Source organism: Ochotona princeps, chromosome 18, assembly GCF_030435755.1.
Source record: "Ochotona princeps isolate mOchPri1 chromosome 18, mOchPri1.hap1, whole genome shotgun sequence".
NCBI lineage: Eukaryota > Metazoa > Chordata > Mammalia > Lagomorpha > Ochotonidae > Ochotona > Ochotona princeps.
This window is the reverse complement of record NC_080849.1, coordinates 43,910,039-43,926,591: the sequence shown is the minus strand read 5'-3', so window position 1 is coordinate 43,926,591 and position 16,553 is coordinate 43,910,039. Positions and strand designations below refer to the sequence as shown.

Sequence of the window (16,553 nt, the reverse complement as noted above, 5' to 3'; positions counted from 1 at the left end):
TTATATAGCCTAAAAGTAGCTGTAGTTATTAATTCCATTAAGTATAAATATACTCATTTGTTCACAAATTTATTTTATATTGGAATGGGGTGGAGTATACCAATTTCAAGATTTCGGTTGTGAAACTTGGATAATGTTTCAGAAGAACAGTTTGGGAGATGCATTGTTAAAATTTCAGTTAGAAAATGAAGTCTATCATGTAATAGCAAAGCACAAATTAACAACTAACAGGATACCTCAGGTGTAATTTGAACTGTAGTTAAAAGTTAACCATATCTGTCATGGTTAGTAGAATCACTAGTCTCCCTTTAAAGTAAAAACCACATATATTTTCAAGTAGACAGGGCCCAGCCACGGCTGCCAAGGGCAACTGTGCCGTCAACAACGCTGCGAGGAATGGACTAAATCTACCATGCCTTACTGAGAACTCCATTAGTTAAATAAGCCACAAGAAGAAAAGTATTCAGTGTAGTTTTCTTGGTACATAAAACAACATTCTCTTCTTGATAGTTAATGTTTTAAAACAGTATTTGTGGTTGATTATATCAAGCCTGAGGTAGAGGTGGAGGCCAGGTGAACCAGATCAGATGGAAAACAAGACAGACAGCTGCCAAGGCAGGGAGGTGATGTGGGAGGCAGCAGTGTTAGTGGTCCAGGCTGCAGATATCCCTCCCTGAGAACAGAGCGGCAGGCAAGAGAACACAGACTCCAGCCCAAGCAGGAACAGGGTTGCAGGAAGCCAGGCTTGGCCACGAGGGTTAAGGCAGGTTAGGAGAATGCACTACTGAAAGTAGTATAAAGCTTGGGTTGAGTTGACAATCTGGCACACAAATGCTGCTAATGCCAGTATGTAAAAATCGGTTGACCCAGAACCTGGTAGACTGTGAGGAAAGATATGTACTTTCTCATTGCATGGTGAAGTCTGGACGATTCTGACTTAGGAAGCCAAGCTGCTTCTCAAAGATGAACTCAATGGATTGATTGAGAAAGCTTACTAACTGGTCTCTTACCTAGTGGGATAGTAGTTCTCAACCTTGGCTGTACCTGAGAATCACACTAGGAACTCTTTAGAAATCCTGATATCTGGACTGTATTCCAGACCAGTTAAATCATCCCTAGAATGAAGTCTGCACATAGGTTTATTGTTGTTTATGTAGTTCTTTGAATAATTCTAGTATGAAATTAGGCATGAAAACTAAGTAGTAGCCTATGGACTCCTTCCAAATAGGAGCCGTGTGCTTTCTGTTTATGCTGATAGCCCCCACCATATTCCCTGACATATCATAGTTAATCTACTAAATGGAAAAACAGCAAATGACTGTTTTTTGTTTTGCCTGGTAAGTGTGACTCTGTTTTGTTGCCTCAGTGTGGTCACTTAAGCCAGGGTGACTTGTATAGCATGCCCTTGTTATGAAGGATAAGCTGGGAGATTTCCATGGGAAGCTACATCGTGAGTGCCGGGGTGCTGGATCAGCCAGCAGTCATCAGGAACACAGGCAGCTCACATCACACACACACTCCATGGAGAACAACTACTTTAAGTTTACTAAAGTGATATGCTAGCACGGATGCAGGGGACTTTTTTTATGATAATGAATTCTCATACCAGATTATGAAAAGCATAAGAAGGTAAACACTTTCTTGCAATTTTATTTCCACTTTTACATTTTATCTTTTTTGGATCTTGTTTTGAAAAGATGGGGGAGAAAGGCAGGATGGAATGAGTAAATTTCCAAATAGCTCATTTTAGAGCTGGGCTACACCTTGACCCATTCATGTGCAGAGGGTTGCTGACACCTAGACAGACCACGGAAATGCTGTCTGTGTATCCAAGCATCTCTCTTCTGTATTAAGGATTTGTCAAAATAGTCTCCTTTAATTTCTATTCCCAACTCTTCTGAGATCTTAACTGAGTTCTGATGTTCTTGGGCAAATATAAAAGCTGTGTTTGAGAAAGCCTAAACCATGACAAATGGTTTAGGCATACTGTTGAAGGCACACCATTGTTTCATTTTTCCAGCCCAGCATTATGGGAAAGTGGGATGGCTATTCATCTGGATGAGAAGATCCATAGGAATTCCTTTACTTAAACGGCAAGACATCAAACTTGCTTTAACATGAGCAAACTGACAGTACATCAGTTCCTGGAAAATGGTCTTTCCAGTTAAGAATTATTTGATTTGATTTTTTAAAGATTTACTTATGGGCCTGGTATGGTAGCCTAGTGGCTAAATCCTCACCTTTTGTTGGCCAGGATCTCATATGGGTGCTGGTTCATGTCTCAACTGCTCCAATTCCGTTCTAGCTTACTGCTTGTGGCCTGGGAAAGGATGTGGAGGATGTGGAGGTTGGCCCAAAGTCTTGGGGCCTTGCACCTACGTGGAAGACCCAGACGAGGCTCCTGGCTCCTGGCTTCAGATGGGCTCAGCTCCAACCATTATGACCATTTTGGGAGTGAACCAGTAGAAGGAAGATCTTCCTGCCTTTCCTTTTCTCTATAAATCTGTTTCCAATAAAAATAAATAAATCTTTTTTTTTAAAGATTTACTTGTTTATTTGGAAGGCAGAATAACTGAGAGGAATAAAAAGATCTTCAATCTGCCAGTTCATTTCTGGTCAAAGCCAATAATAGCCTAGAACTCCATCCGGGCCTCTCACATGAATGGCAGGGACAAGTACTTGAGCTTTCTTCCTGGGCCCCTGAGCAGGAAGCTGGATTGGAAGAAAAGGAGCTGGGACACAAAATGCTACTTCAGGATGGGATGTGAGTGTCCCCCTTAGGGGCTTAACCTATTGCAACACAATGCCTGCCCCGAGCTGTGAAGCAATTAAATTTCTCTTAAGTTTTCTCTTTGATAGAGTAACAACTTCATTTCCACACAGCATTGTTCAGTAGTTTATGCCAGGATGTTTAGAAATGCTCTTACTGGTGACCAGCATTGTGAAGTAACAGGTGAAGCCTTTGCCTGAGATGCCCATGTCCCTTATGGTGCCCATTTGAGTCTCAGCTGCTTCATTTCCAATACAGCTCCCTGCCAATGCACCTGGGAAAACAGTGGAATACAGCACAACTCCTTGGGCCCATGCACCCACCTAGGAGACCTGAAAGAAACTCCTGCCTCTTGCCTCTTGCCTCCTGCCTCCTAGCTTCTGGCTTGGGTCTGACCCAGCCATGGCAGTCGTGGTCCTTTGGAGAGTGAACCAACAGATGAAAGATCTTTCTGTGTCTGTTCTCTCTCTGACTCTTCCTTTCAAGTAGATTTTTGAAAATTTTAAGAAATAAAAATAAAAGAAGAAATACTTTTACTGCTTTATAGATTAATATATTGCTCTTGACTTTTCTAGAGTATTTATTTAAAAATAATTCATTTTAATATTATAAATATTGTAAATTTTTAGTAGAATTTTTTTTGCCTCTTATATATCCTTTACCCCTTATCTGTTAATTTAATTATTTAAGAAAGAGAGAAAGAGGGATAGGCAGAAACAGAGACAGATATCCCATCAGCTGGCCTACTCTCCAAATGTCCACATTAGCTGGGAGCTGGCCAGGCCAACGCCAGTAGCCAGGAGTTCTGTTTGAGTTATGCCTGAGTGGCAGGAACCCAACTGTTTGGGCCGTCGCCTGCTACTGTCCAGGGTGTACATTAGGAGGAAGCTACAACCAGTACCAGAGCCATGAAATGCAAGGGTTTGGGCCTGTATCGGAACCACTAGGCCAAACATCTTCTTTGCTCCTTTGTTTTACAATTACATTAACTGCTCCTAGATTTTAATATGTGAAAAAATCGGTTCTCCAGATAAACACACCTACTTCCTCTTATTCTAAATAGAATTCTACTTTGCAGCATGTCTTTGCTTTTCAGATACAGGAAAACACCAAGCTAATTTTTAACTGTTTTGAGTGCTTTTAAATTTTCTAAAAGATAGTTTTTATCTCAAGCTCCTGCTTTCTCGCATGTATATTTATTTAGACTATTTCATTTAATTAACTTAAATCATTTTAATTAAGTTATTTAATTAAATTTAATATTTTTAAAGTAATATTTATTTGAAGTGTTTTTCAGCAACACATTTCTACTCTTTTCATAAACCCAGAATGTAGGCCAATATCAATTTAATTTCCCATTGCAGGTTTTATTGTAAAAAGCAGTTATTATACAAAATCATTCTTTAAAATTTTATTCAAAGAATTATGTTACTAATTAAAACCAAATGTTGGATTTTGAAAAGTGATATGGAATGTGTGATGGCATCAAACTTGTCTTATATTTGCATAATAATTTTGTTTAAAAATGCATTATTTCTTTGCAATGGTAAGTTATTTTTATAAGCATTATTTTCCAGTGAGGATTGTTATAGAACTCAACAAATATTCATAAATACTAGCATATAAAATAATTCAATTTTTCAAAAAAGCCAGAGAATTACTTGAGTTGTTCATTTGTTTGCTCGAAAGGCAGAGTTACAGAAGGAGAGAGAGAGAGAATCTTCCATCTGTTGGTTCACTGCATTGATAGGGGTGAGCCTGACTAACAGTAGGAACTCAGTCTGGGTCTTCCTACAGGAGTGGCTGGAATCCCAGCACTTGGGCCGCCTTCTGGGCGGTGGATCTGAAGCTGGATTGGAAGTGTAGAGTACTATAACTCAAGCCAGACACTCCTGGATGTGATGTAGACATCCCAGGGATGTGTGTTAACTTCCCATAGCATCACTGTAGTTCCAAGTATTACATTTAGAGAGATCCTTTGGGCTGTTAGTAGCATCACTGATTGGAACCTACATGGTGATGCAGTGGGTTATGCTGCCTCCTGGGTGCCAGCATCCTATGTGAGTGCCACTTCAAGGCCCAGCTGCAGAGAGAAGCAGAAGGATGCACCCTAAGTGCTTGGTCTCCCCATGTGGGAGACCCATGGGTCATCCTGGGCTCCTGTCTCCAGCTGTTTCAGCCGTTGGAAGGGTGAACTCGCTAATGGACGATCTCTGCCTCTTGCTGTCTGTCTCTCTGTGCCTGTCTTTCAGATGGATAAGTAAATAAATGAATGTTTTCTAAAAAATGACGTTCTTGATTTTTCAGGAAAGCTCAGCTCCAAATTCTGATGTAAATGACTAGGAAGCCCACTGCTTCCCTTTGTTGGTACTTTTATCTCATCTTACCTACATAACAAAATATTGATCTATTCTTGCTGTTCAGTTGGACGACTTTTAATAATATAAACCCCACCAAATTTTAAAATTGCATTGTTCTTTTAAAGCTGTTACGTGTAAATATATCTAGAAAATACTAGAGACACAATTCCTACCTTTGTAGAATCCAGTCCTATACACATCACCCTAACCACCCAGTATCAAATGCTCATTTAATGAATGTTTGTTTGTTTAAACCAAAGGCCAACATGAGCCTAATTGTTTTTATGCACTTTTTTTTTCCTGCTCACCTGTATAAACAAATCAGCCAATAGCACCCATCATAGCTCAAATTATGCATGAGTTGAAGAAAAGCGTCTCTTTCTACCCATGCAGATACTGTTAATGCTGTTTTGACTTGATGGGACTCATCAAGCAACAAGCTTCACAAATAGGCACAGCTCTCTGAAATCCTAGTTGACTTCACAGCTTTTATCCCGATCTTACTTGATCTTTCTCCTAGCAATTTCTTCATTTTAAATTAAAATTTTTATTTCATTTCAAGATTTATTTATTTATTTGAAAGAGATACTAAGACAGCAAAGAAAGATCTTCTATCCACTGGTTCACTCCCCAAATGGCCACAGCAGCCAGATCTGGACGAGGCTAAAGCCAGAGCCAGGAGTTTCTTCCAGGCCTCCCACGTGGATGCAAGGGCCCAACGTTTGGGTCATCTTTCACTGATTTTTCCAGGCACATTAGCAGGAAACTGGGTCAGAACTAGAGTAGTCATGAATCGAGCTGGAACCCATATGGGATGCAGGTGTCACAGATGACACTTTATCTGCTATACCACAAATTACAGCTCTGGGCCCTAAATTAGAAATGTTAATATGACCTTAAAAAGTTACATCTTTTTTCTGAAAGTAGAGATTATCACAATTCTTAGCTTAGAATTCAGCTAAAGATAACGATATAAGACTGATGGGTTGAGATAGAGACACATGCCTCTCTTGGAGCTTAAAGCTAACATGTTTTCTTTTAAAAGGCAAAGCAATATCTTCTGTTCCAATTCATATTTTCAAAACAAAATCTTCAAGTGCTTTATAAAAATGAACTTTCATAGGTCAGTGCAATGGATTAGGAGGCTAATCTTCCACCTTCAAGCACCAGCATCCCATATGGGCACCGGTTCATATCCTGGTTGCTCCACTTCCAGTCCAGCTTCCTGCTGTGGCCTGGGAAAACAGTGGAGGATTGCAAAGTACTTGGGACCCTGGACCTGCGTGCAAAACCTGGAAGAAGCTCCTGGCTCCCAGCTCCCCAACAGCCAGGGCTGGGTCAGGCCAAAGCCAGGATGGCAAGGGCCCAGGCAGCTGGGCCACCTTCCCCTGTCTTCCCAAGAGCACTAGCTAGATCGGCAGTGAAACAACCAGGACTCCAATTTGCACCCATATGGGATGCCTGCATAATGCCAGTCCTAACGCCTTCCTGTCTTTTAGTTACACGGGCTTGAGACCGAATTTGGCCATTCAGAAACCTAAACAAACTTATTTGATTATTTGCCCTACCTACATGTACATTTACTTTCAAGTTTGATTTTTAGGCTGCCTGATAAAATTTCTTTAAAATAGATTACGCCTTTCAGTAGCTGAATTGTCAGCAGGCCTGAGTGCAGTATCCTGTCTTATTTGCCCTTCTCTGACTGTAGGTTGCGGCGACACGGTGATGTCATTATGGAGTGAAGAGCTCTTTACTAAATAATGTCTGTGTGCCTGCGTTTTTGTTTTACTGCTTCTTGTCCTGCTGTTATTTTCCTGATTCTCAGTGAGCCTCTGGTAGGAACTTCTAACCTCCCGGTCTTTGTTAGTCTGACTTATGGAAGTAAACCAGCCTTGTAGGCTTTTTGGAACTGTCTGCAGGGAAGTATAAATAGACTCCAAGTGGAAATCTCCAGAGCATGTTCAGGACACTCATGAGTGGACTTTGTCACATCAGCACTGACGCCTAGAGACATGTTTTTCTTAGTTTTGGCTTCCGGGCAAAGTTCCAAATGGGTGAGGTGTTACAGTACAGAGGTTATTTACAAAAGTAAAAGCAAAGCAAAGCTAATGCAATTGTCCATGGAGTTTCATTTTGTAACTCCTTTGAAAAAAAGTCAAATAGATTACGTTATAGGAAAAAATCAATATCCAAAGCCTATGCAATGGTTTTCTGCTGTAAACTGAAGTCATAAGTCTAATATAATAAACAGCAAAGGGATGGATAATTCACTTCCTTTTAGAAAATTATTATAGGCCCCTGATGCGGTAGCCTAGTAGCTAAGTCCTTTCCTTGCACACACCGGGATCCCATCAGGGTGCTAGTTCATATCCCTCCAGCTCCAATTCCCATCCAGCTCCCTGCTTGTGGCCTGGGAAAGCAGTCAAGGATGGCCAAGAACCTTGGACCCTGCACCTATGTGGGAGACCTGGAGGAAGCTCCTGGCTCCTGGCTTCGGATGGGCTCAGCTATGACTGTTGCAGATGTTTGGGGAGTGAAACAGTGGATGGAAGATCTTTCTCTCTATCTCTTCCTTCTCTGTAAATATGCCTTTCCAATAAAAAGAAATAAATATTTAAAAAATCAAAATGATTATATATTGAGCAATGAATAATTAATATGCATAATCAATCCTGCTTCCAAAATAGATTATGCAATAAGCAAGAAATGTTTAATGAGCATTGTCACTTCTCCTTTCTTCTTAACAAAACAGACATACAGAAATTTTCCATTTTTATTCTCCTGGTAACAGCCTTGCAGACTCTGTTGTAGGACTGTCTAAACCTCAACAGTTTTAAGGGTTAGTCTCCAATTTCAATAAGAATACTGTTCAATGTTTATTTTACAACAGTGTTCTGTAGGAATTGGCCATGTGTTATCAGGAATAGAAATGAAACGTGATCTTCAACTTCCGATGGAGTAAAGTTAGCCTTAAAAATTTTATTTATTTGAAAGGTAGAGTGACAGAGAAAGGGAGAAATAGAGGTCACCCATCTACTGGTTCAGTCCCCAAACACCCACAGCAGCTGGGTTATACCGAGAGCCTAGAGCCAGGAGCTGGGAACTCAGTGATTGTCTCTCGGGTGTGAGCGTTACTGAAGCAGAAGACAAGAATTAGGGCCTGATGAGGACCACCCAGCTTGCTTTTTCCCAAGGCTGCCTTGACTTCTTCACTAAGCTGTCAGATCAGCCAATTTTCTTCAGCCATTAAACAGTGTTGTCCACGGTGTTTCCTTAAGGAATGTGGCACTTGTAAGCCCATTTAACAGTATAAAGGTTGACTGTGGAGGCTTCACACACACCGTCAGCGGTTGTAGCTCTTACCTTGCCCCTTTCAAAGCCCTTTTATGTCATACTAAAGGGTCTCAGAATGACGTGGAGTTTTATTTGCTTGATTTCCAACACGAGCTTCAGTGTCTTCTCTTTGATGTCCTAGGAACCAAAGAGGTTGTTGTAAATGTGGATGATGATGGAGTCATTTCACTGAACTTTGAATGTGATCAGATGACTCCAAACTCGAAGTTCGTCTGGTCCAAAGATTACGTACCCACCGAGGACTCACCACGGCTGGAAGCTGAAAGCAAAGGCAACAAGTAAGGACTGTGTCCGTAGTAATGATGGATTTCCTTTCCACTATAAAAACATGATGGGAAGCTGTTTTGTGGATGAGTCACTTTCAATACAGGATGAAATTACAAAGGTTTTATAGCTGATATGGTAAAAATCATAACCAATATAAACTAAAAATGAAAATTCTTAGAAATTACTTTTCAAAAATTCCAGAGGTAAAAATACATGTGATCAAAGAAAGGACAGTCAAACAGTTTGTACACTTAACATTTAAATGCTTAGTTGATACAGATACTGGCTGGCAAGATAACCTGTCAAAGTTAGAAAACACAAACTAAGTCATTAACCCGTTCGTATGTTCATTCCATACATTCTATAACAAACAGCATACTGGATACAGGAGGTACAACAAGAACCCCAGTAGATCTTGTCCCTGCATGCACAGTGACTGAATAGTGGGGAAAATACCAATGCAGCATAATAAATTCAGAAAGAGGACATGCCTGGAATAATCTAGGAAAAGTACCCAGAGTTACCTGTGCAGATTCTGACCTATGGGGGAAAAAAATCAGGCTCCCCATCAAGGGCAGACCAGTTAAATATCATTAAATAGATGTATGTTTATATGACATATGTGACATAGGTGGGGAAGAGAGGATTTTTACCAACCTGGGGAGATTATGCCCTGAGAGGAAATCAGGAAGATCATCCCAGAGGAAATGACACTTAACCTGACATTCCAAGAATGAACAAGCTTTTAACTTGTCCTCAGAAAAGGGAGGCAAGTGCTGCAAATCAAGGCAGTAGCTGGTGTAGATGCCTAGAGATGGTAAAACACAGGTCCATGGACCCTACACGGCTTCAAATCTAAGGAAAATGTTTTATTCTAAAGGACGAAAATAACCTTCAAAGACCTCGGGGAAGATGACTTGGGCATTTACTCTTGTGATGTGACGGACACTGATGGAATAGCATCAAGCTACTTAATAGACGAGGAAGGTAAGTTTGGTGTTTTGTTCCCAAGCCTAATGTTGCATTAGTTTCTCTAATTCTCAAGTGACTTTTGTTTTGGTAGTTTAAGGCTTTAACTGTTTTTGTTTCTCCTTACAGAGCTGAAACGTTTGCTTGCTCTCAGCCACGATCACAAGTTCCCAAGTAAGTGTTTATAATATTTTCAGAGATTTGAGGAGCCTTATCAGAGGGGAACTTCTAGAAATGTTCAGATGGCAACTCTGATGGGAGTAAGAGAAGAGGCAGTAGCCACAGATACAGATTCTAGAAGTGAAGCTTCTTTCTTTGCCATAGTTCTCAGACACAGATACAAACGTAGAAATATATTACCAGAATTCATAATATAGAGAAGTGCCAGGCTTACATGAGTATGACATCTGCATAATTAAGTTCTTTACTTTTTGCCTTCATATTCTGAAGCTATATAAACATTTTCTGGATATATTCATTTCCATGTCTTTTGACAAGCTAATTTCTTCTTAAGTAATGTTGGCACTTAAAAGAAGAGTCATATTTCTGATTAAGGACAGCCAGAGATAGTACCTACTGTATTGCCTTCTTGGAAAATAAGGTGATGACTCAGTCAGAAAAACAAACCTTCTCAACTATCTACAAACCCTTAAATGATGCACATTCCACCTGCAAGATTAATTGCACAGTTGACACCTAAGAGAATAGAAGGAGCCTAACACGATTCTCGGAAGGTTCCATTGGCCTGATAGAGTTCCTGTCACTAGTGAGGCATCCAGAAGCTACAGTCTAGAATTTGAGAACACAAAAACCGAGAAAATTCTTTCATATATAGCGTTTTATTCTTATAAAGCAAGAATTTTAAAGAATTTCTTAATTCATAAACTATTTCACTAATACCAGAATTTCAAGAGCCCAGAAAGCTATATAACTCTATCTCTGATTGTAGGGAAATCGTTGTATATCTGCACTTTTTTAAGGAAGAGGAAGCATACCCTTTCCTAAATTCTGAAGGGAGGCTGATTAAAAATCATGCCTGCCAAATCCTTCTGAAGGAGTGACTCATTGGTGGTGAGGCCAAGTGTTGGATAACATTGGCCTCAGCTGTAATGTTACCAAAATTCACTTTGTTCAGAGCATGGTATGCCTATGTGGTATAAGCACAGGGCATGGACTTGCGAATTCTCGGGGAGAAATATCCCATGGCATTAAGTAAGATGTATATTTACCCTAAAGTTGGCAAAGTAATGCCATTAGCAATGTTCTAAAAGTTAATTCTGAAAAATTGTATAGAAAACAGAAGCTGGATTTATATTTTCTTCGTTCTGTATGAGGCACCTTCAAAAGGTTCTTGAATAATACTACACATAGATTTCAAAATGTTTTTGCACCAAAATAAGCTTATATTTTAATTTTATTTTCTCATGAATTCTTCAAGTACCTTAATTTTGACTCACTCTGTGAAACTGAACAACTCACTTCTATCTGCCTGTGCATTGGTGTCTTTTCCAGGAAAGGTAATGGCAATAATTCATAGCACCTACCATGCGTTAAAAGATAATAAATAGGTTTTGATTCCTGAACTCTTCAGGAAAATTCTAACATTAATTAGGCTAGAGCAGTGATCCCAGAAGGACCCACAACTGTCTCAAAGCTCCATGGAGTCTGCTCTCCAACATGGGGATGATAGAGAGAAACAGCAGTTTCTACAAACCACTGTCTTGTTAGATAAGCACAGAGAAGTGTTTAGGCAACAGTTGGTTCAAATAACATCCATATTTTGCTTAGAGTGAGATGAGTGAAGACAGCCTATCAGTGTTGAACTCAGAACTTCCTTGGAGTTCAACGATCTCAGGGACATGGAGACAGGATCAATTAAAGCGGTTATAATTGCCTAATGCCAGTATTATTTACAGTTTTCATAAATCTAAGGACTCTAATTACTGGTCCTGGGGCTGGGGGTACCAATCAGGTGTTCTTGTGTAAGAGACCCACAGTAGTAGTATGGCAGGCTCTTGAGAAAAACCCAAAAATATGTTGAAAACCTTGACAGGCAGATGTGGATCTCCCCAGCTAGTGCTGCCCTTTGAGGCAACATCTTAGAGATGACACTTCCAGTGCTTTTCAAAGATCTGATGATAAGGTCAAAGAGGCATAACTAATCCTCAGTGTATACCCACGTCCTCTTAGTAAACGTTGCCAAGCGCAGTGATTCTCTTGAGACTATAAGCTTTTCAGTAGTCTCATTTCTTACTAAACGCAGGAGCCTGGTGCTCCCTTATCCTTTGGCATGGTAAATTCTCTCAGGATAAGCTGTTTTCAAAATTATTTTAAAAGCCCCTAGCACATCCGTAAACCTCCAAATAATGTATTTCCCTGGAGCAAATTAACTGCCAAAAGAAAAGCATTCAATGAAATCTACAGCAGCGAAAAAGGGTGGGGGAGTAGAAAGCTAAAAGTAGGAAGTCACTGGACTGTGTTCCAGCATTGATGCAAAGCTGCCGGGTGAAGAGGCAGCTTATTGGCCGACAAAGGGTATACTTCAGTGTTGTCAACCTCCTACATCATCTTTCCGCATTTGTAGACATTGGTCATTGCTCACCTTGTATACTATTCAGGTGCAAATATATACAAGACACAGAAACAAACATAGGTGTTTTTGTATTTATCCTTAGTTGTGAACCTATTGTATTTTACAGTTGGATGTTGCGGGATGTTGTTATAGCTACTGGAGGAAGAAAAAAGTGCCAAATTATTAATAGCCTACATTAGTTATAGGCAAGCTCTTTCTAGGGTAATTAAATGAACTCTCAATAATGGCCTTAAAGTGGTCAGTCCCATGATTATTTGAATTAAAAGGTGAAGAACGTGAGGCTCAGAGAGGTTAAGAAAGTAGATCAGGGGCCGGTGCAGTAGCCTAGCAGCTAACATTCTCTCCTTGCATGTGCTAGGATCCCATATGGGCGCTGCTTCTAATCCCAGTTGCTCCACTTCCCATCCAGCTCCCTGCTTGTGGCCTGGGAAAGCAGTTGAGGATGGCTCAAAGCCCTGGGACCCTGCACCCATGTGGGAGACTCGGAAGAGGCTCCAGTCTCCTTCCTGGCTTTGGATTGGCACAGCTCTGGCCATTGCAGCCGCTTGGGGAGTGAAACAGTAGACAGAAGGTCTTCCCCTTCTCTCTCTCTTCCTCTCTGTATTTCTGACTTTCCAATAAAAATAAATGAAGCTTAAAAAAAAAAAAAGACAGTAGATCAGGACACACAGGGATGCATCTCGGGTGACCTGACACTGGCTGGAGCCTGGTGCTCTGCCACATCCTGGGCTGTCTGCATGTGCCTGCTCTGTTCTCTGCCTCGGAGGTGATTCAGAGTGGCCAGCATTCTCCAGATGAAGTTTTTGCAGCTTAGGGAGGATGGCAAACATTAAGGGGACTGGAAGTTTCCAGGAGAGCCCAGCCCTTCCTTTCCATCACCACTGCAGACTTCTTAGGTAACAATATCACTTGTACATTGGGTGCTGCAGAATGGGATCTCCAAGCTTTTCTAGAAGAGACTCCTCAAGACTCGTTTGCAGTAAGCATGAATATCCTGTAGGTAGAAAGCTTCGCCTTGCTCTTGGCACCTGAAGTGTGCCCTTTCTTTTCTTGACTGAGAGAAACACCACACTAACCCAGAAACCCGTCAGTGTTCTACAAAGAGGAATGCGCAATGCCCAGGCTTCTCTGCAGGGAAACCGGGGAGGAAGGGAACTAACCTTGAATCCTGGTCATTATTCAGAACATCTGAATGAATCCTGCCACCATACGAACTGTTTTTGGTGGCCCTCCAAGACCTATGGTAGCCATATTAGCATGTGGGGAGCATAAGGCTTAAGGGACAGAGTGACTGCCCAAGATCACAGTGGGCTACAAAGCACAGCCCCCATGACTGATGCCTGAGGCCCCTCTCAGTTCTGAACTGGAACGGATCCATCATTTCTCCTAAAGGAAATGAAGGACTGCTAAAATAGGAGAAACACCTGTTTTCCCCCCCTCAAAGTATGCCCTGTAGTCATCTCTGTCACAATCATGGTTGAAGGAACCTTTCTTTTTTTTTTTTTTTAAGATTTAATCATTTTTATTGGAAAGTCAGATAAATATAGAGAGGAGGAGAGACAGAGAGGAAGATCCTCCTTCCAATGATTCACTCCCCAAGTGACCACAACGGCTGGTGCTGTACCGATCCGAAGCAAGAAGCTCTTCCAGGTCTCCCACGTGGGTGCAGGGTCCCAAGGCTTTGGGCCGTTTTCAACCACCTTCCAAGGTCACAAGTAGGGAGCTGGATGGGAAGTGGAGCTGCCAGGATTAGAACAGGTGCCCATATGGGATCCCGGCACGCCCAAGGCGAGGACTTTAGCCGTGAGGCCACCGCACAAGGCCCAAAGCAACCTTTCTAAAACATTTTCAAGTAACAAGAAAATTACAAGCCGGTTTTGAGAGATACCAACCAACTTTTAAAATTTTTCCTAGACCTGAATGCCTGAAGTGATACAGGCATGGATCAGAGAAACAATGTGCTTCCTTTGCTGTATCTTAATATACCTCTTTGATGGTGACTCCCTTACTTGCCTCTGAAAATTTCTGCTTGGTTTTGAAACTAAATAGAACTGGAATAGTGTTCGACTGAATAGTGTTTCAGTGTCTAACTAGTTGTCCCTTGGGATCGTGAAGAAATTTCAGGACCTTCCCAGCAATTACTAAATCCCTGGATGCTTAGGTTCCTCAATTTGTATATAGTCTAAGCATATCCTCTTATATTCTTGAAATAATCTCCAAGTACTTTTAATACTTAATGCAATGCACATCTATAAATGCTTGCAACATGGTGTTTATTCAAGAAAAAATAATTTGTACTTGTTCATACAGATGAAAATACTTTTACAATATTTTCACCCCATGATGTGTTGATCTGGAGAAGTGAAAACTATAGATATGAAGGATTAATTGTTTAGTCAAAATTCTGATTTAAATTCATTAAAACTCTGTAAAGAAGAGGTGAATTGTTTGGGGTGAAAAATAAAAATTAAGTCCTTGCTAAATATTTGAAGTAATTAGAGTTGGAAAATGATTTACTTTTGTTTAATTCCAACGATACAACGTGACCTGCCTCATATAACAAAGCTTGCCACTTGTAGACCCTGGGGTAGAATCTCATGGTTCTAGCTAGAACTCTTTTTCATCAAACCTGATTTTTGCCTCTGAAGAAACCTAACCAAAGCTACCATGGAAAGTCATGTTAGTTTAAGTGTCCATAGCAGTAAATTCATCTTCCTCATTTCTACAACTGAGGCAACTGTGATTCGTTGAAAATCAGCCTACCTGAATGCCAGTCTCAGGATGAGAGCCCAGGTCTGTCCCTCAGTCCCACACCTTTCCTGCGGTGCTGTCACCCCCAGAGGGCTTTGCAAAAAGCAGGCGCTACATCCCCATCTCCACTGGCTGTGCCAATAGAGTTGGTCACCAGTGTAACTGCTTACTCTGTTTCTTTTTGTTTGTCCTAGCTGTTCCGGCAAAATCAGAATTGGCAGTTGAAATCATGGAGAAAGGGCAAGTGCGGTTTTGGATGCAGGCTGAGAGACTCTCTGGCAACGCAAAAGTCACCTACATATTTAATGACAAGGAGATCTTTGAAGGGCCGGTAGGTTTTAGGCTTTACGTTTTTAAATATATGATTGTGGAAAAAGATTATCAGAAGCACTCAGCGGTGAGGTGGGAACGTTCATCTCGTTTCACGTGTTAAAAACAAGTGAAGTGGGGCAAGTACTCAGTGCAGCAATTAGGATGCCTGAATCCCATTGCAGAGTGTCTGGATTTGAATCCCAGATCCTTTGCTTCCAGTTCCACCTTCCAGCTAGTGTGCACCCTTGGAGGCAGCAAGTGGTGGCTCAGGGAGTTGGGTCGCTGCCACCTCCATGGGAGACCAGACTGAGTTCCTGGCTTTCCCCTTGCCTGGCTCTAACTAGTGCAGGCATTTAGGGAGTAAACCAGTGGGTAGAAGATCTCTCTCCTCATTCTTTCCTTCCCTCCCCCATTTGGTCTATCCTTCTCTTCCTCCCTTTCAAATAAATAAAAAATAAATTAAAATATTTAGAGTGAAGGGAAAATACAAATTTTCTGTATCCTATTGTTAAAACTGGGACACCTATGATAATGAAAGGGAATTCTGTTAATTTTCTCAGGACAACAGTCATGAATCAAGTAGGTAAAATAAGATGTGTGAGGTTACTTCAAACGTTTATGGAAAATGGGCCCAGCACAGTTGCCTAGTGGCTAAAGTCCTCGCCTTGCACATGCCTGAATCCCATATGAGCACCAATTCATGTCCCGGCAGCCCCGCTTCCCATCCAGCTCCCTGCTTCTGGCCTGGGAAAGCAGTCGAGAACAGACCAAAGCTTTGAGACCCTGCACCCAAGCTCTTGGCTCCGGGCTTTAGATCAGCTCAGCTCCGGCCATTGCAGCCACTTGGGGAGTGAATCAGCGGGTGGAAGATCTTCCTCTCTGTCTCTGCTCCTCTCTGTATATCTGACTTTTTAATTTAAAAATAAATAAATAGTTAAAAATGTTTATGGAAAATGGAATTGGAGGTAAGTTTAGGACAAGCCTTTGATGCAGTGATGAAGATGGCCTCTTGGGATGCCTGGGTTCAAGTTCAGACTTCACTCCTGACTCCAGCTCGCTGCTAACACCCTAAGAGGGAGCTGCTATGACTCTCATAGCTGTCACGTCCACCTATGTGGAAGAACTGAATTTAGTTCCTAGTTCCTGTCTTCAGCCTGGTCCAACTTCAGCTATTGTG

General features: G+C 41.2%; 1 protein-coding gene across 2 annotated transcripts in view; it reads left to right on the top strand.

Moving 5' to 3' along the window:
• Positions 1–16,553, top strand: part of MYOM1 (myomesin 1) — a 129,981-nt gene that overhangs the window by 92,517 nt on the left and 20,911 nt on the right. For both annotated transcript variants that reach the window (XM_004579617.3, XM_004579618.3), the window contains 4 exons: positions 8,606–8,762; positions 9,632–9,738; positions 9,850–9,894; positions 15,259–15,395. In XM_004579617.3, coding sequence (XP_004579674.2) covers positions 8,606–8,762; positions 9,632–9,738; positions 9,850–9,894; positions 15,259–15,395 — 446 coding nt within the window. The remainder of the gene's footprint in view (positions 1–8,605; positions 8,763–9,631; positions 9,739–9,849; positions 9,895–15,258; positions 15,396–16,553) is intronic.